Source organism: Bos mutus, chromosome 20 (assembly GCF_027580195.1).
Source record: "Bos mutus isolate GX-2022 chromosome 20, NWIPB_WYAK_1.1, whole genome shotgun sequence".
NCBI classification, from domain to species: Eukaryota; Metazoa; Chordata; class Mammalia; order Artiodactyla; family Bovidae; genus Bos; species Bos mutus.
Genome location: NC_091636.1, coordinates 58,545,326 through 58,572,592, shown reverse-complemented (window position 1 = coordinate 58,572,592; position 27,267 = coordinate 58,545,326). Strand labels below are relative to the sequence as shown.

The 27,267-nt window shown below is 47.7% G+C and overlaps 1 protein-coding gene across 4 annotated transcripts in view; it reads left to right on the top strand.

The window, feature by feature from the left end:
* The window catches only part of TRIO (trio Rho guanine nucleotide exchange factor), a 363,874-nt gene that overhangs the window by 291,668 nt on the left and 44,939 nt on the right, over positions 1-27,267 (top strand). For all 4 annotated transcript variants that reach the window (XM_070357707.1, XM_070357708.1, XM_070357709.1 and 1 more), the window contains exon 35: positions 26,000-26,292. In XM_070357707.1, coding sequence (XP_070213808.1) covers positions 26,000-26,292 — 293 coding nt within the window. The remainder of the gene's footprint in view (positions 1-25,999; positions 26,293-27,267) is intronic.

Below are 27,267 nucleotides of genomic sequence, written 5' to 3'. Positions count from 1 at the left end.
GCAGCGGTCGGTTTCTCTGAGAAAGACCCATTTTCAACTTTTCTGATTTCAGTCATCAGACAATAATTCCAATTGCTTTTCCACTGCCCGGAGAAGCCACCCTGATGGAAATCTGTCCTCCTTTCTTCTCTTGATGCCCCTTCACTCCTCTCCCGCCTCCCTGCATCAAGCACAGAACCTCACCCTCAATGGGGGATGTCAGCCAGTGAAAAGAAGAACCAGTCACAAGAGTTAAAAATGATGTTTTTTTAAAAATCAATCTGCATCCAGAAGTAAGAGTTTACTGCTCCCTCCCCACCTAAAAGAAAAAATCAAAATCTGCCCCTTTGCCTTTATTGGAAGAGCTTCCTGTCAGGGCTTCTGTACTCCACGACCTTCCTGGGGGGTTTTTCTGCAGAATTGGGACGAGAAAGGTGCGTACTGGCTGTCAGGAGCTAGTGACGTTGCTCTTGTCTTCTCAGACACTTGTTTCTGTTAGTGTTTTCGGGAGCACTCTTGTGGGGTTATCATCTCATATGGCCCTTCTGCACTTATCCACACGCTGATGCAAACAGAGAAGGTCACGTCGTGAGTTAAAGTGGAAAAGCAGTCCTTGAATGTTGGTTTTGTTGGAGTAAAAGAGAAAAACTCACATCTTCTGTGAAAAGATAGTAAGTGAAGCCATGAAAAGGAGCCTATCGAATTTTTGGCACCTAGATGAAGAGCCCCAGTGCCTCCAATAAAGGCGCCTTTGTGGGTCGGTGACTGCGCTGGAAAGGGCAGGAAATACAGTGCTGAACGGGGCCCTCAGAGGCAGGGTCCGTCCTCCCATCCGCTCCCTCCAGAGCGGGAGGTGTTATCTGCGGGGTAGGAGACTGGACAAAACGTCCTCTGAACAGGAGCATCTTTGTGCGAGGAACCTGAGAAACTGGACCGCTGCGGTGCAGCTGTGCAGGGGGGGACCAGCGCCGTGGACTCCCTGCGCAGAAAGGAACCCCGGGGAGCGGGGAGCCCAGGGCCGGAGGCAGGGCGGGAAGCAGCCTGGAATCCCCGGCCCCCCAGGAAGCAGTGGGGTGCGCAGAGGCACTGCCTGCTTCTCCTGGTGGGTGAGGTTTCAGGACTGGATGGAACATAGGCTCCTGGAAACCTGTCAAGGGGCGTTGATGGTGTTTTACGTCTCAAGAAAACACTATTAATTTTGAGAAATTTTCAGTAATATCCCTCACAGTTATGTCATTTGTGTTTCCATCTCAAAAGCGTTAGCTGCTGCTGTTTTATGAACTGTCTTTGGCTTGTACGATTTCTAGGAGCTTTTCTTCATCCTACGTTAACTGCCCAGTTACTGATGTTTGTTTCCTCAGAAAGTGCTGTAGTCTTAATAGAAAGACTTTAGGTCCTTTGGCTTATCTGAGTTTGATGTCCATTTAAGTCCGTTTTTAGTTCTGATTTAATAAAGCACCCTTTGTATATGGATCTTTTTTTTTTTTTTTTTTACTGGTGTGGGGTCTTTGGGTGATTTTTTTCTTTATTGAGACCTCCTTTGGCAAAAATGACCTTGTCTTATTTTTTCTGAACAGATTAATAACAGGCACTTGAACATTGAATTTCTCGTTTTAAATATTCAAGGAATTATCACGAGAGAAGCTTACATGAAAAGTGGTTCAGGTGGGGTGGGTCATTGATTTTTGACCAAAAGAATTTCTTGTCAACCAATTTAAATAAACGAAATTTATTTTCATGAGAATGAGATTGGCTCATATGATTTTGCCCATAATCTTGCTTAAGATGATTTCGTATGTCTTCAGATCTTTTTCAATAAATCAAGATTTCTTTATTCACTGGTCATTAATTTGGCTAATATTTTTTCCCCACAAAATTCTATGATTTTAACCTATTTGTCTAGCAACTTTTTCACACTCTCAACTTCTTTAGCTATTGACATTTATTTAATGTAGCATTCGATTTTTTATTTTTAAAATCTTTTAATTTTGCGATTATTTTAGACTTGGGGAAGAGTTGCAGAAATAGTACTGAGAAGTCCTGTATCTTTCTACCCAGCTCCCCGGTGTGACATGTCACCTGACCCTGGTCCAGTGACCAAAACCAAGAAACCAGCCCGAGGCAGTACTGTTAACCAGCCACAGGCCTGATTTAGGATTTTGCCTTCATGTCCTTTTTTGGCTCAAGATCCAATCCAGAACACGTGCTGTATTCTTAGTTTTCTCCAATCTGCGGTAGTTCCTCCACCTGCTTTAGTTTTTCAGGAACTGGACACTTTTGAGGTATCATTATTATTCAGTCACTAAGTCATGTCTTACTTTTTGCAACCCCATGGACTGCAGCATGCCAGGCCCCCCTGTCCTTCACCAACTCCCGGAGCTTGCTCAAACTCACGTCCATCGAGTCGGTGATGCCCTCCAACCATGTCATCCTCTGTCATGCCCTGTCATCCCCTTCTCCTCCCACCTTCAGTCTTTCCCAGCTTCAGGCTCTTTTCTAATGAATCGACTATTCACATCAGGTAGCCGAAGTATTGGAGCTTCAGCTTCAGCATCAGTACTTATTAGTCGTCTTTTATTTTGTAAGACGTCCCCCACTTAGAGTTCACCTGATGCTTTCTCATGCTTAAGTGGAGTTTACGGGGTTTTCCCAGAACACCACAGAAATGATGCTGTGCCCCGCTGGGTGTCATTTGGGGCTGCAGGAGGACCCCAGCATCTCGTTGCCAGTGCTGGTGACCTGGATCACCTGGCTACAGCAGCATCTGCGGGTTTCCCTCCACCATGAAATTACAGTTTTTCTCATTGAAATTAATAAATAACCTTGTGGGAGAAGCTTTGAAACTGTGAAAATATTCTGTTTCTCCTCTTGCCTTTACCCACTCATTTCAGCATCCATCAGTGGGTCTCGCCTGCAACAATAATGAGTACTGTGGAGTTTGCCTCCTGGCAATTTTCTTTTTCCTCATTCCTGTAAAATTTGTTCATTAGCATCTTGTCAAGAGGAGTGGCCCCTCTGTCTCATTTATTTATTCAACTGTTTATATCATACGGAGTCATGGATATTTGTTTTATTCTGTGAGTCATTATCCAGTACTGCCCTAATTTTGTTGCTCAGATTGTTCTAGCTTTGGCCATTAGGAGTGCCTTCGGGTTGGCTTCTGTGTTCTCAGGACACACCCACCTCGTTTTTGGAGGGCTTGCTTGCTTTCTGGTGTTAACTTTGCCACAGTCCTGGACCAACTCTTTGTTAGGTCTTCTCAACAGACACGTATGTGCACCTACCCACGTGTGCACACATATCTATATTCATGTTATATCTCTCTCCGTGTGTGTGTGTGTGTGTGTGTGTTCATGTAGACATAACAAACATCTGTTCATATCACACTGAAACCTCTGACCCCTGTCCAGCAACACAGCGTTTGCTCTGCCCGTTCCTTCCCCTTTCCCTACTTGGAGCCTGTTTCCCTGACAGTAAGACGCCTGTATCTCATTATCCGACCTCCACTTTCTTCAGTCCTGTTCCAGGAGCCCTTTTTTTTACCCCCCTCTCTTTGGAAATTAAGTATTTTCTTTACCTAAAATGACTTGGCTTTGCAGGACTCGACTCACCTTTTTTCACTTGCCAACCCGTGACACAAACTTATGATTCTTTTTGTCTTTGGTTTTACAGTATATAATCAGAATACTGTTTTTCGGAGTCCCCTAGCGAGCTCTTTTCCTCCCCTCCCTCTTCAGCGCGGTTCTGTTGTGCCCATAGCGCAGCTCGTTCATTTGCTACACTGTTTACCTTGCATTTAGAGGACACACCTGATCCTCCCTGATCTTAATTACGTATTTGGGGGTGGGTGTGAGACAACCGTGGTTCCAAGCAGCAACACTCATTTTCCTTACATACAGATAAGGCTCGATTTTTTTCTTCCCAGCACCCCTTGCTGTTGGTCCTAACGGAGAAGTGTTGGATAACATGTTTAAAAGCACCATCTTCGGCGGCTCACCTTCTGTGTCTTTGGGGACACTTTTAATTATACGTCCAGCCAGCAAACGAAAATATCAAAAACATCCCCCTCCCCAAGATCCCCAGAATTTCTTGTTTTCCTTCATAAGGCCCACTCTTCAACTTCTACATTGTGCATCTCCTGTTTTGCCAAATGCCTAAAATCTTCTTTAACACACTGCATTGAGGTAGTTTTCCTGTCTCTCTGCCTTCTTTTGCAAAGCTCACCTCCATCCGTCCTGCCCTGAGCTCAGCTGTTTCCTTTCTCTCCCGGCTCTCACACTGTGGTCCCGGTTTCCTGACCTCCTCTCCTACCTGATACGGATCTCGCCCTGCAGACAGACTCTTTGTGTGCCGGGAGCATTAGCCTCACTCCATCCATTCTGGAGCAGCCCAGCCCCTTCCTTTCTGGTCTCGGCAGGCTGCCTGCTGCCTTTTCTCACAGCCTCTCCAGTTCCCAGTTCCCTGAAGTCACCAGCGTCTGTCCCCACCACCCGTTCCCTCCCACCCTCAGGGACACGGCTCCTACAGGCTTTGCCTCCCAGGTCAGCCAAGGTCACGCGTGGGTCTTTCTCACCTTGACATAGCTCAGGCTCCTCGAGCAGAGTCCCCAGCACACCTCCAAGGCAGAAACAAGCCTTAGAGGCAGAACTGACTTCCAGGAAGCGTTTGCTTTTGTTTGGACTTCTTCCTTTTTTTAGCTCCTCTCCCATCCCTGCCACTTACTCACAGCAGCACTTCTGTTGGTTCCATGTTTGTCCATCCAGGGCTTACCAGGTGGCGCTAGAGGTGAGGAACCCACCTGCGAATGCAGGAGACGTGAGAGGCGTGGACTCGATCCCTGAGTCAGGAAGATCCCCTGGGGGAGGGCGTGGCAGCCACTCCAGTATTCTTGCCTGGAGAATCGCGTGGGACAGAGGAGACTGGAGGGCTCTATAGTTCATGGGGTTGCAAAGAGTCGGACACAACTCTGCACGCACGCAGGGGTTAAATGATCACCCCTTCCACATGGAGACCATGTGTTAGGTACCTTTAGTTGATATAATGTGTCTTTACCACTTTTTTTTTTTTTTTTTTTACAAACTGCCATAGTACGTAGTAAACACTGTGATTTCACACTTCCGTGACTAGGAAAAGAAGGGCATGGGAAAAGCTTCCTTCTTCCCCTCCTTCCTGCTGTGCTACATTCCTCTGACAGATGTGAACTTGAAATTTGAAGAGGGCAATCACTGAGGAAACTTCTCATATATCTTAGCCAAAATTATTTGATTCATTTTTAAACATCACCCCCTTCCTCTCAAGTGGGGAACCTATATTACACACAAAGTAATTAATTTCCCTGACAGCTCTATTTTTTTGTTCTAATTAATGGCCCTTGCTTGGCAGTCTTGTGTTTTTGGAAAGGGACAAAGTGCAATATTTAATAAGGGCCATAGTAAATGAAACCCTAGAATGTCAATTAGCTTGATTTCCTCTAGGACATAATTTGTACTGCTTTTTTTGCCAACAAGAGAGAAGGTTATTTATTCGGTAATAAAGTTTTCTTTCCTCTCATAGAAAGTTCTCTGTGCAGAATTCCACCTCTTGCTTGGTCCTGGCATAAGTACACCATCTGGATCTATCATGGGACCATTTGTAAGGAAAAACAGCCTCATGCTTTGTTTTTGGTCTTTTAAGAATATGAGACCTAATGTGGACCTATAAATGCCAAATCCCACTTTGTAACAGTTTGTTTTAGGAGATATTACAGAGATGGCTGTCTTTGGGTGCCCTGGATTTATTCTTCTATTAAAAACAATAATTCTTAATTGTCTTAAACTGAAAAAGAAACCATTCAATAATCTCCCCTCAGAAAATCTTTAGGTAACAGACAACCATTTTAGACGTGTGTGTGTGTGTGTGTGTGTGTGTTAGTCGCTCATTCGTGTCCTACTCTTTTGCAACCCCATGGACTGTAGCCCACCAGGTTCCTCTGTCCGTGGGGATTCTCCAGGCAAGAATACTGGAGTGGGTTACCATGCCCTCCTCCAGGGGATTTTCCCAACCCAGGGATTGAACCCAGATCTCCTGCGTTGCAGGCAGAGTCTCTACCGCCTGAGCCACCATATTCCAAGTGATTGCCCAGTGCAAGAGCTGGGCCATGAGAGTGGACTTCAGAGAGCTCTGTGTGCGCCTCAAGTTAATGAGAAGCAGGAGAGGGAGTGCATGCACTGAACATGGAAGTTGAAAGTCAGACTTCGTGACCATTAAACAGTGGATGTTCTAAGAAGCCACCGTGCTGTATGAGGGCAGAAAACATGGAAATTTGGCCGAGAAAGAGTGAGGATTTCTTAGGCTAAAGAAGATAACCAGTTTCTGAAAAGGATGAAAATCAGCTTTTAAGATGCTTTCCTAAGAACGCCTTTTACAGATCTCAAGTCAGGCTATTTCTTTTCACTCGTGTGGCTGCTTTCTGGTGAGGAAGAATGAAGAGATGTTTCTAATAAGCAAGGAGTGCGTTGCAGCCCAGTGATGTAACCAGTTGGCTGCAGACCGAATTACGTTTCTTTCTGTTATCAAGTCACATCAGAAGGCCCTGTTTGCTGTGCGTCTCAGCGCGGCCCTCCGTTGAGAGGCACACAAAGCCCAAGTCGGGGCCCGGGGAGGGGAGGGCGGCCGTCACTTGCCATCTATCTCCCAAAGTCAGGAAATCGCAGCTCTGGCTTGCGTAGGAGAGCACAAACATCTGGCTCCCAGCGCGCGTTCAGAATTTTCCTTGAGCTCCAATTAGGGTGACTGTGGTAGAAAGTAATCCAGGCTTCTGGCTCTTCCCACACGTGAAGCCCACGGCGAGGCTAGGCAGTGCAGGGCAGCCAGGCAGAGAGAGCGGTCCCTCCTGGATTGCATCTGAGCGCCCGGGCACCCGCTCCCGGTCCTGCTGCCCACGGCATCAGGAGGCATAGCTACGGGGCAGGGATCCTGAGCCTGTAGCCTCGAGTCAGCACCGGCCACACCATGCCGAACGGAATTAAGCCAGTAGATCCGCTGGACTCACTTTCAGCCGTCAGCACAGCCTACCGCGGTGGCGGGCAGCCTGGCACCTGCAAGTACTGGATCCTGGACCTAGGTACCTACCTCCCTGCAGCCCGCGTGGCTCCCCAACTGTGTTCTATCAGGCGGCGGCGGTGCGCTTGAAAACAGAAAGGGTCTGCGCTTTACCACTGAGATGGGTTGTCTGCCTTGTAAGGGGCTGCATAGGGGAGCTTTGCAGGAGACTTCTAAGAAAGGGAAGAGAAACGGGGCGCTGGGTTCTGGGCAGTGCTGTGGTGATTGATTTCTCGGGTCGTCAGTTATTCTTCATATCTAAGGATTGCTCTTGATTAGTCTTTTTTTTTTTTCCCTTGTAAATGGCATAAAACAGTCTAAAGTAATCTGTGCCACTAATTGCCTCCTTCTTACAGGCATGTGTCTGTTTCAGGTTTCACTTTGTTTAGGGTTTTTCAGACTACTCTGATGTCCTGCATGTGTATTTAGATTCTCTGTTTGCTTCCTTTAGGATCTGCAGCCAAATGATAATATAAAGTTATATGTGGGGACGGGTCTGCCAGTAACCACCAGTTTATTTCAGGGGAGCGTATGCGCCCGGCTCCGGTTTATACACAGAGCTGGAGCCCAGACAACAAAGCATGATCCCTGCAAAGGTCGTTGGAGAAGTTGAAAAGTGCCACTTGGAGGAAAAGGCAGTAGGCTACAAAAGAATAAAACCAGGGGAGGAATTAGGTCTGTGGGTCTCCCTCTCGCCCTGCCAAGCTCCGGAGGAGGCCAGCTTTCCAGACATAACCTTTGACATCTGTCCAGACTGTACAGCCACGGAAAGGGATTTCTCACAGGCTGCACCCCAGCCGGGATGGCTTCTTCGAGAATGTTGGCCCTGACCCAGGGCACTTTTAATGTTTGCCTGCCCTCTTTCACCCACTGTTACCATGTGTGCTCTTAGAGGGTGGGCAGCGGGCAGGAGAGAGCCAGGGGCACCTGGCCAGACTTCGGGGCACTTCAGTGTCTAATGGACAAGGGCTGAGGTAGAGGGACACCCCCCACCCAAGGAAGGGGGGCCCGATCGGGGGAAGGAGGAGGTGCAGAAATGTGCTTTGAGTATCTGAAGGGGACGTGGCACTGTTTACATGTTTGTCCATGAAATGCCAGAGGAAAACTGCCAAATTATCTTTACTGGGCCCCAAAGGAGGTGTTTGGCTGTGTGAACGTTGAATTGTAGGTGTGGAACATGGAGTTTGGTAATACTCATATTTTTTGGTTCACAATGCTATCAAAACATTTTTTAAGTCACTGACCATAGCTTTTGTCATATTTATGCTTGTTAAACTGTTCAAGAACGGCCTCTTTCTGGATGGCTCCAGACTGGGCAGGTCCATTGGTGAGGCTGTGCCCTGGGCATCTGCACAGGGGTGGGGGTAGGTGGTTTGTGAGATCTCTTTATTGAAAATAATCACATCTGTGCAGTGAAAAGAACAACCGACACTGTCACAAGTCGGATTTAAAGTCTCAGCCACCCTAAGTAGCTCTGGGACTCTAGTAAGTTACCTTCTGTCTCTGAACTTCGTTTCTTTGTGTGCAAATGGGGATAACAATAGAGCACCCCTCCCGGCTCTCATAAACGTCCCCAGAGTGCAGACCAACGTCTCTTAATGAGCAATTTTGCTGAGATTTTAAGAAGATAGGGCATTCTTCTTATAGAAGGAATTTGGACTCTAGCTGTATTTTAGGTCCTTAGGACTTCTTCTCCAGAGACCTTCTTAAACTAACTTTGTGAATACAGAAGGATCTTACGCAATTGCAGTTTGGGTTTCTCCAAGATGTATTTTTGTCCGATAATTCTCAGACTATAATGGAAACTCTAGGTGATGTTATCCAAGCTGTCACACAAAAATTTTAAGCTGACAAATTTGGAAAGAAATAGATGTCCTCTAGAATTTTCAGGTGGGGGCCGGGGAGGAGGCTAATCTCTTCACAGTAAAGGACAGAAGAGGGAAAGCAAAACTCTACTTTGTGGTTGGTTGGTTTGTTTTCCTGAAGAAATGTGACTGTCCATCTCTTTCCCAACTTTCATAGTAATTCCCAGATAACTTCCTGAATGCCGTGTTACATCGGAGTGATATTTTAATACATTCTGATTCCACTCATTCAGTTGATGAGGGGGACATATATAGGTATCAGATTGGGAAGGGAAAAATGGTTCTGAGAAATACCCAAGAAATGAATCCCAGAGTAACTTTAAAATAGCCAATAAATCAGAGAGTGATTGCAAAGCTTCCTTTATACCCACAAGCAGTCTTGCAGTTCATTCGTTGGAGCGCATTGGGAAAGGCCGTTTGTCTGCTTTCTGACATCTTCAGTGGGGCGTTCTCCTCCTTGTCCACCTGGGAATTAGTCTTGCTTGGAATTTTATTTGCAGATGTTGCTCTTTCCAATCACTCACACAGCCATAAGCCCTGAGAATTTTCCTGCTAAGCTAGTGTTAGGGAAAAAAAGAAAAGATGAGGTCAAGAAGAACTATAAATTATCTTTTACGAGGGCGCCAGCAGGAGAGCCCAGTTGTACTGATAAGATAGTAGGACTATTAAGTTGGTTCTCATTCTGAAATACGCCCTTTTATAGAACATGTGGACTCTTATTCCAGTGCTGCAGAAACATGAAGCAGTGATCTTCCTTAACATTAAACAGACTCCTGTACGCAGGGAGGCACGTGCCTCAGCATCCTTCTAGAACTCTCTTTTAGGTCATTCTTTGTTCTTTTCTGATGCAGAGTGTGGATTCTCACCAGTGCAGTTTTTGTTGTTATAAAGTAAAAGGACAGACCTTGCAAAGACTACATACAGGGATGTGAAACCTGTTCTGAAGGGACGCAGGGGGTTAGCCAGCAGTGCCCACTCTCTTCTCCCGTGAGTGAACGAAACCACAGAAGCACCAGCACAAGGCTATCTTGTTCCAACGACGAAGACTGACCGTTTCATACAAGTTACTGTGCACGCTAAGTTCTGTCTTAAATCTTTTTTGCTCTTTAAATATTTCTTAAGGAATCCAAGTTTAAGGCATGGTATGCATGGTGATACAATGGGAGTAGTGTGTGACTGTGCATGGCAGACCACCAGTGTTCCTGTCTGGGCTACCCGCACCCTCCGCCACCGCCCAGGCCACAGCAAGCTAAATCCTTGCTAATCTTGCTCAACTGCAGTCTGCCCCCGCCAAAAAAAAAACTTGCTGCTGCTATGATTATTATGCTCTCCAAAAATTATTAATACATTAAAGGTTTTTGTTTTTTCTGTTTAAGTAAACCGCAATTATAAAATGATTTGTTTTCTCACTTGTCACTAATCAAAGATGTATTTGTCCCTCCGAGCTCACGATGGGCAATTTTAGGGGGAAAGAAAGAAGTGTTGGTATTACATGCCCAATTCACATACTTGTGTGTTTCCAGCCAAAAGGCAAAGAAACTTTTAAGTTGTTGGGCCATCTTTAAAGTGAATATAAAAGTTTTGAAATGTTAAAGCTTTTTGAAGTTTATGTGAAAAAGAGGCTGAGGAGTGCCCCGAAGGTCCCAGGTCAGGAGCCTCCAGACCAAACAACCCTGCCTGGTTCTGGACGGCTTTCCTCTCGATGGACAAGGACCAGACCCCTCCTCCTCCCCCACTGTAACCCTCCCCGCCTTGCCTTGTGCTCTTTCTAAGTATATCCCTACAGCTCAGCTTCATGGGGAACACGGATTTATGACTTTGGTCCGGAAGGGTCTCTTCCAGGTGCTGGAGGCAGTGTGGTGAGTAAGGCTGGGAACCCAGCGCAGCCCACCAGGGAATTGGTTGTGAGCCTCGGAATTCATCCTCCAAGGCTCCCCCTTCCTCCTCCTGCCCTGAGAATCCACAGTCCAGATGCTGCTCATCAGTTTTTACAGCTCTCACATAAAAAAACACACAAACGTGAACAGAGCGTACCAGCCTGAAGTACAGTCAGGGTCCCTCTGAAGCTGTGTGTGCCAAGTGTTTACAAAGGAAAATTCACAGACACGTGGAACGCAGAGCAGGGGAAGGGGGGGCAGCAGCCAGAGGCAACCAGTGATAATGCTTAGACACATTTTTTAGGCTTTTTATTTGGGGTAAAAAAAAGGATAACTCTTTTGTTTATGCTTTTAAAATTCGACTAGAAGATGTCCTCTCAGTCCTTGCCACTGTCCCTCTTCAGATGCACAGTTGAAGTGTCTGTTGCCTCATCGTGTTAACAGTGATAACACTGTCATGAAAATGGATCTATCGCAAAAAGACCAGAGTTGGGTCCAAGAATAGAGCCCCTGAGAAACATCTGAGACAGAATACATCTCTACCCCCCACCACCTCAGAGCCACCCCACCTTCCTCTTTCATCTCTGAAAGCTGATGGGTTATTTTAAGAAGTGGCCCAGTGGCCAGCAGCACCTGTGAAGCTGAATAAGTCTTGAATAGCACGAAGGGAGCATACTCATTATGACGCAGGAGAAATTGAAGGTTTGTCCCTTTGTCTCTCTCGGGCACAGCTCCACCCCCGCCCCGAGGAGGCTGTTTGCTTGTTTCCCACCCTCTCTCCTTCCCTCCTGGTCGGGGCTCTGCCTCGGATCGCAGGGGGCACTAATTAAAGCCAAGGATGGGATCTGTGCCGTTAATTGGCGTTCAGAGCAGAGGCGTCCTTTTCATTCCTTTTGTCTCCAAGGCAGCTTTGTTCCTTCCTGGAATCGCTCCAGGCCTCCCTCCCTTCTTCCTTCCTTTTCAGTTACTCAGCTGCTTGAATAAGGCGGACACGTGGGGAAGATGCTAACAGGACAGCCCGCGGACGAGGCGGGCGGGGGATTCTTAAAAAGCGGGACACGTCACGGGTGGAGTTGTCACCTCCCAGGCTGGCGCCATGACGAATGCCCAGAACAGTTATCCCGACGCTGTTATCTTTCTGTGTTTTGACTTTTGTTGTGGTGGTGGTGGTGGTGTTAGTATGTGGCATCCTGGAACGGGAGTGGGCAGTCCTCGAGGAAGTATGAAATGATAATTCGAAAAATAAAAAACTCAGGGCCATTTGGTTTCTATAGGGGAGTCAGGAGGCAAGAGATCATAAAATCAAACGAGATACAGTTGTAGGGTGGCAACCCTTGACCCTCTGTGTGCTTGGACGTGGGTGCTGCGTGTGGGATACACACATGCCACTGGGCGGAAAGCCGCGATTGCGTGGTTAACATTTTAATCCCATTTTTAAGTGCTTAGCTTTACTTAGAGCAGCATTTTGCTTTTGGTAAAGGTATTACTGAAATATAATTGTGAAAGGAATTCCTAATTGGTTAGGACTTTTTGGTTCTCTGATTTTTGAACTAAATCATCACAGACCCTAGAATACAATGTGTTAGATACTGGGTTTGTGGTTTTGGGGGGCGAGGTGGATGAAATTGTCCATGTCCTCATTCTCCACAGCTGTAACTCTTTCTAAACTAATATTCCATCCCTTGAGACTGAAACTTCAGCTAACCTGCTGAGCGGATGACGTGAAGAGTGATAGTGCTTGGCGAGCTGATTGCAGAACGTTCCAGGGCCAGGCTCTGTTTCCTGATGCTCCACAAAAATGAGTGTAGGGCTGTATGAGTGAGTTATGTGGCTCTAAGAAAACTTTTGCAGAACGTTCCAGGGCCAGGCTCTGTTTCCTGATGCTCCACAAAAATGAGTGTAGGGCTGTATGAATGAGTTATGGCTCTGTTCCTGATGCTCCACAAAAATGAGTAGAGGGCTGTATGAGTGAGCTATGTGGCTCTAAGAAAACTTTTATGAGTTTGCATGGTTTACAGCATATTTTGGTTAGATGTGTTCTTATGCAGTCCATGCACTTTCTGGAATGTAGGGAAAAGACTTGCATGTTGGCATTCTACATCTGCTCTTAATTAAAAATAATAAAAATAATAATAGATTTATATATGAATGAAGAGATTCTGTCACCATTTGAAATAAATCATGCTGTTTTAACCCCTAGCTGCAGAACGTTCTTCTATAGCATTTTGCAGGAGAGTATCTACGTGTCCATGGCTTTACCTAGAGACATGTTCAGCTTAAAAAATCTGCAAATTGACCCCTAAAAAGTAATTTTAGTTTCCTTTTTAAGAAAGTAGTCCAAGTTATCTTATCCTCTTCAACAATATGAAGACGTTAACCAAAAGCATCAATATCCATAACGACAAATACAGTTCCACATGTCAGCTGCCTTCAAATAAGATTAGGTCTTGCACTTACTAACACTTTGCCTTTGACAGCAGCAACGATCTTGCCCGCGGGTTAAACACCCATGTTTCTTGTTAGTGTTAATACCTCTGAGAGCGAGGGTGGGATGGAGAGAATATGGCTTCAGCAGTATGTGATTCCTTACTTCCCTCAAATTAACTTTCTGTTCCCTTAAAAGATGGTTATCTATTCAGGGCAATAATAAACACTGTGTTGCCTTGGAAATAGCTTCCCAAATGAAGAAATTAAGAATCAAGAGCCCACCATGTTATCACAGAGAAAAACCTCATTATCCCTAAGTCAGCAGTATATGAGATACTAAGTAATCTGAGGAGGACACAGAATTTCTTTTTTTTTTTTAAATAATGTTTTCTTTGTATAAGTGAGATTTTTGAAGAGAACAGCCATTTGACTTTGGGGGCAGAGGGGAGAGGGCCGGAACACAAAGCACCTCAGCCTCCTTAAAAAGCCGAACAAACAGAAACACCTCGGAGTTTTTCTGATCCCTGAGCATTTAAGCTGCCCCTGGGGTGAGCTCAGCAGGATGTCATTAATTGCCCGCGTGGCGGTGCCCGGGTGGCGGGGCGGTCGCGGGCAGTGCCTCTGCGGGGCAGCCCCGGTCTTGTTGAATCACGTAGGAGGGGGCCGTGGAGCCAGGTGCGGTGTCAGAGGGCCATCTTGCCCCGCCTCTGCCCTCACCGGTGCCAGGCTGGTCATCAGTCACTCCACGGAACTCCCCCCATGGCAGCCCTACATGGGGCTCGGGGTGGACTGGGGACCAGCTTGCTGGCTGGGGAGTGTCCCCTGTGGGGTGATGCTGACCAGCCTTTCACCCCTTCAGACCTGTCCCCAGGGGATGGAGCCATCCACTCGGAGGGTGTGCAGGGAGAGAGATGTAAATAGGTACAGCTTGCAAGACTTATGTGTGGTTTCTGATCTCACTTTTATGTCTTTTTTTTTTTTTTTTTGGAAAGGGGTCTTTCTTTCATCTAGCAAGAATATCTAGAAACATCTGCTTTTGTCCTTGTGTAGAAGTCAGGAATGAGCCCAAACCGCCCCCCACCAGCCCTCTCTGGCAAGATAGCCCCTCAGGAATTTCTTTTCCTTTTGTGACAGTGTAGAGTTGTGGTTGCAGGAAACTCCTGCTGTTCATCTCCCCCTAGAAATATGTTATTTCAAGGGCTACTCCACATTAAACTAAAAAGAGAGAAAACGGCCCCGTCATTCCAAGAAGACAGGGAGATGGGCTAGCAACCGCTCTCAAACAAAGCCAGCATTTGTCCTCAGTCGAGAAGGATCCCCTTAGAAGTAAGCCCCGCACAAATCTGAGGACATTCTGAGAGCATCATTGTGTTTCGTGTCCGTGTGGTTTTAACCTGTGAGGATGTCTGCTCCGGGCCAGCAGGTGACCCAGGCTGTCCATGACCCATCCCTGGGAGGGGTGTCAGGCAAGCAAGTCACCACAGCAGAGCCGGGGGATTTCTGCAGGCCCTCCGTCTCTTCTGGGGGCCACTGTGCCCCCTGGCACTATAGCTGTCGTCTCCCCATGTTCTGGTCACCAGCCTGGCAGCTCCCAAGTTTTGTTTTTCCTGGAAGCCAACATCCTGGTGGTCAACAGCCAGCTGCCGCAGGCCCACCACAGTACCTGGAAGGGGCCCCACACATGTGACCCCCACACAGGAGACAGGTCGTTTTGTTCAGGGTGTGGTAAGTTACTGCGTGCACTAGCTTTGTGTTAAATTCCTTTCGTTGATCCAGACTAACTCATCCATTACCCACTGTCAATAATGACTCCTCCTCCATCATTTCCTTTCTCTGGTGTTTTCAGATTTCCACTTTGGCAATATGTAATATCCTGTTCATCTGATTAGCCAAGCAGAGGATTATGCCATCTGCTTTCTTCTTAATTTCTTGACATTTCCTTCTTGGAAGTTCAAGTGGTGCAGTTCAAATGCAGGAAAACCTTTAAAATGAGCTGTGTTTTGACCCGAAATTCTGACAGGTTAGCATTTCCCCTCACAAGAATGAAATTAAAAGCAAAACAATGCTTGAAGTTTTGCACTTGTTGACACAGCCACGTTCTCCAAAGCCTATGTAATGTTTTAGGTGTTTTCAGAAACCACACTAAGAATAAATAGCATTTAGAGAGTTCCTCAGAGTCAAGGAACAAATTGCACATCCAAGTTCCGATCGTGTGTTCTGTCTGGTTAGAGGTGGCAGGCCTTGCGTGTCTCCTACCCCTCACGTTAGGTGCTGGTGTGAGGGTGTTCTCATTTCGTGACACAGATTATCCCGAAGTCTGGTGCATTGCACGGGGCAGCCGCTCTGTGTGCACACACACCCTGGCTTTCAGCCTTCACAAAGAAAAAGGTAGAGCAGTTGCTTCTGATGGAGTCCCTTTGTTTCTAGTTATAATTGATGCCGGTGGTTCGCTGGTGTTCTTGCACTTGGGGGTGCCGGGAGGGAACCTGGGAGTGAGCGCTCCCATGTGAGTTCGTGGAAGGGGGCTGCGCAGAGAACAGTGGGTGTGCCAGCCATGTATGTGCATTTTCTCAGACAGCAGAGACCATGTGTTCCTCATTACAGCCTGAGCCATGGCCATGCTATGCTGGACCTCTGGTAAATCTAGGGATTACTTTTTTTTTAAAAAAGCAGAGAATTTATCTTTCTCCTTCATGTTTTCTGTGTTTGCTTCACATTTGAAAGCAAAGGCAGAGTTCCCATTTTTGCGTTGAGGACCCACTGTACCAGCTTGTGACATGTGTAAACCTGAGTTTTAATACCCTTGTGCCACCGTTTTCTGAATAGTGAAATACACACCATTTTCAGTCACTGACACCCCACGTCCGTGCTCAGGGCGTCTGTACAGCTTCTAACTTTTTATGAAGTTAACATGTTTCCATGTAAACATGCATTTGCCATGACAGTGATGGTCCAGAGTGTAGCCGTGGACCACCTGAACATAGGGGTGTGCAGAGGAGCAGGTCACTCACGGAGGACGCAGCATCTAATCCATGCCCGTGTCTCAGCCCCGGTGCACCTTTATTGTGCTGAGGGGCAAATCAAGAACCACAGACTCATATAGACAGACGATGAGTGAGGTGACCGGAACGGAAAAGCAGGAGTCGAGCAAGAAAAGTTTTCAGATACTTATTCACAAGTAGAAAAGAGAGTTAAATTTGGGAAAATATTATAAAATACTTGTTCTTACATTCTCATCCACCAAACGTATAACCGTATCAGCAGGCAGCTTGTTACTACCTGTCACCTGAAGTTCTCCCAGGGGCACCCCAGCCTCTTCGCACGCTTCGTTGTCATGAATGAATACACCGGGCTGCCCAGGTGATTGTAATCTCTCTGCAGCATGGAGAGAAGATGACATCCTGAGCGAAGCATCTGAAAGAGTAATTTAGGATGAGCTCGCTTTTTGTGTGCTCTTCAAGAGGATTTCCAGTGTGTTGCTGTTTTCAATTATTATTCCCAAAAAAAGTTGCCTTGATTCTAAAAGCACATATAGAGAATGATGACAATCATTTATGCAGAAGATTTTGCGCTAGAATATTTTAACCAACCCAAGCAGCCATCACAAACTAACAACTTACTTTCCCTTTGCTTTATAAGTAGTTTATAGACTTGATTTTCACATGTATATTACAGCCTTCCCGGTGCAGTGGAAGAATTTCCTACATAAAAGAAAGGGTGATTAACTGCATTGAACTCATAACAAGACAGGGGTTTGAGAAACTGCCAGATTGCCCGGCATACCTGAAGGCCAGGCATACCTGCTCAGACCCTGTGCAGTCTGTACTAAAATGGTCTGATGGTGTTGTTTTCGGCCCCGGGGTGTCCTCGAATTCATCTTTCTCTAGCCCTGCGCACTAACTGCTAAATAAATACCTCCTGAAGTCCTTGAAACCAGAATTGTAAGTTAGCACTTTGCTGTGGGAGCCTGCTGAGCTCTGAGCTCACCTGTCCCTGACGGAGTTAGTATCAAGACAGCGCCCTGTGGTTCATTTGACAGATATTTTGGAGCACCTACAATGGACAGGAAGACGGGGCTATCTTTCTTTAAAACTAACCAGCTAAAATCGTTCTAGAAGCCTCGGTGAAGGAGACATTGAAATGTGAGCTAGCTTTCCTTGGGAAGCCTCCCAGGGTTGCGTGTCTGCCTCTGTGTGGTGGTCGTGCCTCACCAGGCTCGACAGTCATCAGTGATCGGTGATGGTCCCGTGTGTGCCTTTGGCTGATGCTGCAGAGCTCGGGGCGCCCACTGCAGCAGAGCCTCGGTGACAGTGGCCAGGCTTTGCTGTCCCCGCTGCTCTTTCCTCCTGCTCTCAGCTCGGAAGCTTGTCTTTCCGACGGATCCTCATACAGCTCGCACCCCCGTGCCTTCTGTTTGCTTGCTTGTCTTTTGCGGTTTCTTCTTCTGTGCAAAAAATGTGAGTACCGCCTCGTGTTTGGGTGGCACGAGTGGTAAAGAATCCACCTGCCAGTGCAGGAGATGCGGCTTCGATCCCTGGTTTGGGAAGATCCCTTGGAGAAGGAAATGGCAACCCTCTCCAGTATTCTTTTCTGGAGAATCCCATGGACAGGGGAGCCCGATGGGCTATAGTCCATGGGGTTGCACAGTCTCTCACAAGACTGAGCAACTGGGCGCATGCACGCGCACACGTACACACACACACACACACACACACACACAAACACACATATGTTGATAAAGACCATTTGTGTTCCTTTCCCACAGCAGCCTGGTCAGGAATCACATTCACCTCACTGTCAGGAAACTGGAGACGTGGCAGAGACCCACACCCAGTACCTGCCAGCCACAGGCTGGACCCACTGCCCATTGCTTTGAATGACCATGACTCTGTGAAGTCTCACTTGAAGGGAAAGGCAGGCCATGAACTCTAGAGATACCGCCTGACCAAAGCAGCCGCAACCTCTGCCCATGGAGGGAGGGAGTGAAGGCAGGCAGGAGGGCGTGTCGGTGACTTGTTCAGACTCGGGGCGGGGGCAGGGGGGAGCTGGCGGTTCAAATTCAGGTGACAGCATCCTTGACCACCCAGTTTGTACTCTGGGATCCTTAGAAACATCCTGGAGCCCTTCCTTCCTCCCATCGTGAAAATAAGGAGAGGGTTAAAATGAAACGTGATCCTTTTCTCAGTCTGCAGCTAGCAGGATATGGGCCCTTTTCCTTTTTTTCTTACATTAAAAAAAAAAAGGCTTTATTAATCACAGATGTCTGACTGTAAGACTGGAGGTCTTGAGGGCGGTTTCCCTTCTCCCAGCAGCTTGGGGCCATGTGCATTCCGGGGTTGGAGCTCTCCTATGTAGGGCCGGGGGGCAGGGCTCCCCCCTCCCCTCCTCTCTTTAGCTTTTTTCTATATTTTAAGAAGAAATCTGACATGGACTTTGGGTGAACTCTGACTTCAGCAAAGAACCATCTTTGTGGAGTTGTGTTTCCTTCAAAATAAGAAAGAAACTTTGATTGATTCCCGACTCAGGGCTTTAGCAGCTCACAACCGGCTTCGTCTTGTAAACACACAAGCATCTCTCTAAACAACTGGGACACGCTGACAGTATTTCTTTAGGCTGGAGTTTACCTTGTCGTCTTAATGAGGGATAAGTTACTTTTTAAAATGGAAACACAATGAAACAATTCACCTAGATTGCTCCTGTCACCCTTCATACATCTAAAGATGATGCTGAGTATATCCTGATTACCATGGTTTGTTTTCAGCTGCTCAGTCGTGTCTGACTCTTTGTGACCTCGTGGACTGCAGCACATCAGTCTTGCCCATCCTTCCCCGTCTCCCAGGGTTTGCTCAAACTCACGTCCATTGATTAGGTGATGCCATCCAACCAGCTCATCCTCTGTCGTTCCCTGTCTCCTCCTGCCCTCTATCTTTCCCAGCATCAGGGTCCTTTCCAGTGAGTCGGCCCTTCTCATCTGGTAGCCAAACTATCAGCTTCAGCATCAGTCCTTCCAGTGAATATTCACGGTTGATCTCCTTTAGGATGGACTGGTTGGATCTCCTTGCAGTCCAAGGGACTCCCAAGAGTCTTCTCCAGCACCACAGTTCAAAAGCATCCGTTCTTCAGCGCTCAGCCTTCTTTATGGTCCATCACCCACATCCATGCATGTGGAAAAACTGTAACTTTGACTCTGTGGACCTTTGTTGGCAAAGGTACCGTGCTAGGCCTGTGATGTGAAGATGATTCATCCAAATCCCTTTTTCTGGGGACTCAGAGTTTGCATGCACGTCATCTTGGGGGTTCTGTGCTACCAGGTTGTCATGGCAACATCTTGTGTTTGCAAAAGCACTTTACAGTTTGTAGAACTCATTCATTTCCATTCTCTCAAGTAATCCTGTCACATGAGGAGGAAATTCAGATGCCAGGATGTTGGCCTGGGTCAGGGCTGCCGAGGGGAGGAGCCGGGCTCAGACTCAGACCCGGTGATGAGCCCGGAGTCTCTCTGACATCCTCGTCCTCAGCTGATTATCCACCTGGACCTTGAATCAGTGGAGTTCCCCCAGGCTGGAAAGAGGAAGACATATCCCCAGCAAGGCGTGATAGGAACACGGGCACCCTCGTAGACGTGGAATGTGGTGACAGGGTGGAGAGGCAGCAGTACTGAGTATTGAGTCTTTTTTTTTCCTTCCAAGAAAGTAGAAGTTGAGGGGAGGGCAAGCCACAGGGACTGAAGATGGAAACAGGAACAGTACGGTTTCTTTGAGTAACATGTTTTCCATCATACTTCTCAGGCGAGTTCAGTTCCACATCCTTCTCCTGCCCCCACGCCCACACCATGGGTGTGGGGGCAGGGGTGTTGGTATGCCCCCTGCCCTCAGCACACGCTCACGGGCCTGACTCCACACCACAGTGAAGCACCACATAGCACAGGCCGGAAAAGCACACAGTTCACAAACTCGGGAGCTGGACCACAGTCAACAGGTGTGACCTGTAGCTCGTCTCAGAGCTGGTGGGATACAGCACCATGTCTGGACGTCACCATTCACGGGGGTCAGCGACAGCTGTCAGAGAGTTCAGGTGGGGAAATAGCCTTCAGCTGGTAATCGATGCACTGACTCACTAATTTTTAAACAGAAACTTATTGGGCCCCAAGGATGTGCTAACTAGGCACGTAGCTGTGAACCAGCCAGACCTGGCACCCGCTGGTGTGTTCCTGGAGTCTGAGGTCACGGTCCTGCCTGACAGCTGTTGTTGTTTAGTCACTGAGTCATGTCTGACTCTTTGTGACCCCATGAACTGTAGCCCGTTAGGCTCCTCTGTCCATGGGATTCTCCAGGCAAGAATACTGGAGTGGGTTGCCATTCTCTTCTCTAGGACATCTTTCTGACCCAAGGATCAAACCCACATCTCCTGCATTGGCAGGCAAACTCATTACCGCTGAGCCTGACAGTCCCCCGGCTACAAATGCTGTCATGCAAGGGAGACACGGAGCCCTGGCCACAGGTCTCCTCCCCAAGATGACTGTTGTCATTGGCCTGAGTTGCCCATAATCCTCGCAGAGAGGGGGTCTCCGAGGAAGGGGCCTGCCCAGCAGCGCTTGTGCTGTGCCAGGGCCTTCTGACACAGTGTGTCCAGCCACTGGGAGCTCAGCTGGGGAAGGCACCTGTGTGCAATCCAGCCATTAGGGGCCTCCCAAGGAGACCACCTGTGTGTCATGTGACTGATGCTCAGTCACATTGGAGACCTCAATTCTACTTGATGCCATTAGGACACGTTATTAAAGTTGGCATCAGAGCAGTTGGTCTAGTGGTCAGAATCTGTCCTTCAGATGATGAAAAATAGTAGGCCCTTTATTTCCTTTCTCCCTGGTGGGTTAGCTAGGAAAGAATCCACCTGCAATTCGATCCCTGGGTTGGGAAGATCCCCTAGAGAAGGGAAGGGGTACACACTCCAGTATTCTGGCCTGGAGAATTCTATGGACTATATAGTCCATGGGGTCACAAAGAATTGGACACGACTGAGCAACGTTCACTTTTATTTCCTTCTATAAATGGCAACCCATCCAGTATTCTTGCCTAGAGAATCCCGTGGACAGAGGATCCTGGTGGGCTGCTGTCCATGGGGTCGCACAGAGTCAGACACGACTTAAGCGACTTAGCATAGCATTAATGATTGATTTAAGTAATTTTTAAGTGTTTTTAAATTCCTGATTTATGCATATGTCACAGTCTGGTAAAGAGCTTGTAAATGGACTGTTAAAATCCATTGATCTGGGCAAAATGAGTCTCTAGTTGAAAAGAAAAAAATAAGATTTACTGGTTTTTTTCTTTTCAACTTAAGAGACTCAGTTTTGCCCAAATCAATGGGTTTGTTTGTCCAACAGTGTAAAGAATTAAATATTATTATTAAAAACGAACTGGAGAGGGAAGGAATTTATCTGTTTGCTCTAGTTTGGGGTTATTTTTTCATTGCTCATCACCTGAATTATGACTCATTAACCAGACCTGCACAAGAAGAAATACCTGCTAATCTTAGAGACAGGTGAAGAAACTTTCCCTCCACATTTTCAGGCTTCTGAAACGAAATCATTTTCCAAGGTAAAATTTTTAAAACAGCAAAATTTCCTTCTTAGTTTGTAAACCGCTGTTAGCATATTTCTGAGTCATAAATATTGCAGTTAAGTGAAATAATGTCATTAAGTGATAACAAATAGCAGCTCAAGAAGAGCACCTCTGCTCCCTGGGAACACGATTCATCGGGGCACTGGTGAGCTCGGACCTTGGACAGCTCTGCCTTCTCCTGGCTCTAGGCCCGACCGCTCAGGTCTCGGCCACGTTTCTAGTGCTTGACCTGCCAACTGAGGGAAAAAATCTCTTTTGAAACTACTGCTCAAAGTGCAGCGAACCATCCTGTGCAGCTGAGCCTACATAGAGACGCTCAGAAGTGACATCTCTGTTTTTCTCTTTGAACCATTTTTACAACCAGCAACACCTGCATGAAAATCCATATCGTGTGCTGCATTGCTCCCGCGCCACGTATCTCCAAGTGCTGTCTTTTAGGCACAGAAACACATGGAAGTTCCGTTTGTTGGCTTAGGTGGTGTCCCCATCACTTCTGTTTATTTTCTTTTTAGTATTTATTTTTTCGTTGATTTACATAGATGATTTACAATGTTGTCTTAGTTTCGGGTGATTCAGATACATATATGAACTTCAGATATTCAGATACATATATGAACTTTAAAGCCTCTGCCTGTAACGCAGGAGAACTGGGTTCGATCCATGGGTTGGGAAGATCCCCTGGAGAAGGAAATGGCAACCCACTTCAGTATTCTTGCCTGGAGAATCCCATGGATGGAGAAGCCTAGTAGGTGAGATGTATATATCCCTCTCTCTATACATATGCTCTCCCATCACTTCTAAGGTGTGGGTGTTCTGCTGATGAATGTTAAGGCCTGCAGTCGATTTGGTTTCATTTGGTGAGTCAGCCTCTGCTTTCCCTGCCTCCCTCGGCTCCTGGGGCATGACGGAGCTCCGTCAGGATGCTCACCACGTGTTGGGGAGGCCCTTCCACCTTCACGGTTCTCTGTCTGGTGTGGTTGCTCAGCTGAGGGAACATAAGGCTGTGAATCAGCATCGCTGTTTCTTTGGGCTGGAATTTCTGTTGTTTCCGGTCCCTGTGAGGTGCCTCCTATACAGCCGGCACTGTGCCAGGCCCTGGGCACACCTGAGGGGCCAAGTCAGACAAGGCCCGCACCCCCTGGGAGCTTCCGTCCTTGTGAGCTCGTAATGTGTTATTCAGGCCCAGCTCCAAAGGCCAGCTTCAGTGCTGCCTCCTGCAGGAAGGCTTCCGTGACCCCTCTCCTTGATTCCCCTTCTTCTCAAGCTCTTCCAGGGTTTGTACTCGCTTATAGCATGAAGGGTCACAGTTTTGCCTGAATGACGGTTGTGTGATCATTGAAAGCACTTCAGGCGGGTCCCCGGGGTGAAATTTATTTAATAAACCCAGGTGGGTTTGTTCATCTCCATCCAGTGGCAAGTACCAGGCTCGGCTCTGAGTCCCAGCACAGTCAACGACGGTGAAACATGTTTGCACCTACTGGGGCCAGCCCAGCGTCTTGTTAGTGTAATGTTTAGTACTTAGAAACACTTCAGCTGAATCAAGTATCACCTGACTTGGTGATGGATCGTCCAAGCCCTCCCCTTCCCTGGTCTCCCTGTTGTCACAGTACAGGAGTCCCCAAGAGCAGGGACCCTCTGTCCTGTGTCAGCCCCTGAGAAAGTCCCCAGGAAACTCTGACTGCAGGCGTGGGGTCAGCTTGATGGCCTGGTTCTCCTGCCTCGTCCCTGTGGCGCCTGAGGAGCACGAGGCTGACATGGGAACGTTTCAGTCACACTTAACATAAAAATAAATAAAAATATATGCATCAAACCCGAGTGTCCTGCATTGGCAGGCGGGTTCAGACACATGTACTCCCACACAGAGGGAGAAAGGATTTTCTCTTAAACAGAACGCTATATCGATTAGTTCTGAGCTGAAGTCGCCTCTGCGAAAATGTAGATTTTTAAGAATGAGCAATCCTGCTTGAAGCACATCATCTGTTTACAAAAGATTATACCCTCTCTGCCTGCAAGGCTCGACCAAGCAGGGACGGGGCTGAGGCGGACACCGCTGTCTCGCCCGGGCGAGTGTGAAACTGCTATCGACTCTTGTGCGTGTAATCATGGGATTGGGAGGAATTAACCCCCTTCTGTATCTGTGGCACATGGGGGTCTCCAGGGCCGCAGAGGTAAATACAGCTCAAACATGTGTCTGTATCAAATCATCTTTTAAAGATTGTTTTTAAGACTTCGAAAGACTGGAAGAAAACGACACGCAGAGTAAATGATCATCCTCATTCTGGTCCCTAAAGAGAGGCGTTTTATTCCATTTCAGGGTGGGGGTGTCCTCCCAGAGTCCAGGGCTCAGGACAGGGCCGACAGGTCTCCCAGGTCACTGGCTTTCTGTGTGTGAAGTCACATCTCCTGTCACTGCACAGAGCTATTGAGTGTCGGCTGTTACCTAAGTTTGTTCGACAGCAAAAGCGATCAGTTCAGGGTTGACTGTATTTAATTTTTTCAAATCCCATGAGGATGTTCATTGGGGTATATTTTCAAGTAACATCTTGGTTATTTGAAGTTATTTCTTTTTTAAATGTGTTGTTGTTTTTGTTCATGGTTGTTGGTATCAACTCAAGCACCTCAAAGGAACTGTGTTGAGGCTGAGAGCAGGGGCTGCACATTCGTGTTTCACGGCTGGGAACAAGCGGGACCAGCCAGCTTTTACCCTTTCACAGCGAGCTTTCTAGAAGGGTGCTGTTTGTCACAATGATGATTTACCAGGTCACATGCACGCTGAGTCATACATGCACATACATATACATATTAATACATTCAAGCATATTGCATTTTATTGCATTTTTTTTTTCCGCTTCACAGAACCTGCTTTTTAAACTAATTGATGGTTTGTGGCAACTCTATTGGGCGCGTCTGTGGGAGCCATTCTGCCAACGGCATTTGCTCACTTCATGTCTGTGTGTCACATTTTGTTGATTCTTGCAATTTTCAAACCCTCTGCCAGCAAAAAGATTATGACTGACTTGAAGATTCAGATGATGGTTAGCATTTTTTTAGCTGTAAAGTATTTTTTAGTTAAACTATATGCAGTTTTTAGACAGTACTATTGGACACTTGAACAGTCTAATTTGGGGGGAACCAAAAATTCATGTGACTAACTTTATTGTAGTATTTTCTTCATGGCAGTGCTCTGAAATCAAGCCCACAACACCCCTGAGGTGTGCCTCCACTTTATTTATTGAGTGGTACTTTTATTCAGTGGGAGTGAGTCAAACTAATATATTTGTCCACCAGGATTAGTCTTTAATTTCCTTTAAATTCTTCTTTAAGCCCTTCTTTCTCTTGGTTCTTGTCTGTCAAGAAAATAGGTGAAAATAATTCAAACAGTGTGTCCTCCGATGTCTGTGATATTTTAAGCGATAGTGACATTATGAGTCTATGCAGCACTGATGCTGATTGTCAGCATGGGTGACTCAGGTTTTGCGGGGGGGACAGTACACGTGGAGAAAAATGATCTCTGGCAAAATTCAAGTTCGGGAACCATTTGATCAGTGAACCCGCGGGTTGGATCTCCTCCAACACCCCCACCCCCAGGGCAGAATCAGGGGCACGGCTCCCAGAGGTCACTGAACTTGGCGTTCCGTTGGGCGGTGCCACACCAGTGGACCCAGTGGCACCGAGCGGGACCTCCAGAGGCTTTGAAAGTGAAAAATGAAAGTCACTCAGTCATGTCCAACTCTTTGCAACCCCAGGGACTATTAAGTCCATGGAATTCTCCAGGCCTGAATACTGGAGTGGGTAGCCTTTCCCTTCTCCAGGGGATCTTCCCAACCCTGGGATCGAACCCAGGTCTCCTGCGTTGCAGGTGGATTCTTTACCATCTGAGCCACCATGGAAGCCCAAGAATACTGGAGTGGCTACCTGGTTCTCATCTCCAAAGGATCTTCCCAACCCCGGGATCGAACCCAGGTCTCCCTCATTGCAGGCGGATTCTTTACCATCTGAGCCACCAGGGAAGCCCAAGCATGCTGGAATGGGTAGCCCTGTTCCATTCTCCAGGGGATCTTCCCAACCCCGGGATCAAACCCAGGTCTCCCGCACTGAAGGCGGCTTCTTTACCAGGCCGCCAGTCACATTGGCTTCTCTCTCTCACTCGCAGACTCACTGTCCGTCTCCAGCAACGACGCCAGCCCGCCCGCCTCCGTGGCCTCCCTCCAGCCCCACATGGTAGGGGCGCAGAGCTCGCCGGGCCCCAAGCGCCCGGGCAACACGCTGCGTAAGTGGCTGACAAGCCCCGTGCGGCGGCTGAGCAGCGGCAAGGCGGATGGGCACGTGAAGAAGCTGGCACACAAGCACAAGAAGAGCCGCGAGGTCCGCAAGAGCGCCGACGCCGGCTCGCAGAAGGACTCGGACGACAGCGCGGCCACCCCGCAGGACGAGACCGTGGAAGAGGTCAGGGTCTGCGGCGTCTCCCCTGCGAGCCCTGGGCCCAGCGAATAACCCTCCTCCGGTGGTTTTCCGGGTGTTTCCGGAAAGAACCGGTGTCAGAGCCCCACAAAATGCATTTAGCAGTGTGCTGGGGCCCGGGATCCACATGTGGCCTCTGATCAAGAGATCAGAGGACTGAGAGCCCCCCTCCCCAGGCGTGGGGGCACCCCCTGCCTGCTCCAGGAGAAAGTGGTGCCCTGCTGCCCCAGCCCCTCCACCACCTCCATCACAGGCAAAGCCTGGGGTGCCCCCCTCTCCCCCCGACCCTGGGGATGCAGACGATCTAAGCAGTCTCTGGGTTAGCCCTCAGCCATGTAGTGAGTGAGGGATAGTCGCTCAGTCCTGTCCGACTCTTTGAGACCCCATGGACTGTAGCCCACCAGGCCCCTCTGTCCATGGAATTCTCCAGGCCAGAATACTGCAGTGGGTTGCCATTTCCTTCTCCACAGCAGGGAAGCACCAATTTTAGACTTGGAAGGACTGGGGAAAGCCTGCATCCTCCAGTATTTCCACTACCAGACCTGCCCCCATATTCATGTATATTCATACTGACCTCTTGTCCTGAGTAGAAAACATCCAATTATTTTGTTAAGCCAGTAGTAAACACTGCATTATTCCCATGTCATCAAAGATAGATGTATGTAGGCCAACCAGGAATTATTTTTAATTTCCTTTGGAGAGGAGGGACCTTAAAATTATACTGTAAGGAATGGAATTTTTTCATGATCCCCAAGATGGGTCTTCAGTAATGTGGTGTTAGTGAGGGGCCCTCAGAGTTTTTAATGAGGATCCCCATACCCCCGGTTCCCCACAGACTCAGAAAGACAAAGGCAGAAAGAATGGGGGAGGAGGACAAGATTGGTATCGTTTAATTTATTTTGCAGATGTGTGGTTTCTGCTGCTTTTCTCCTGGGCCTGTTTTTGCCGTGGGTTTTCACT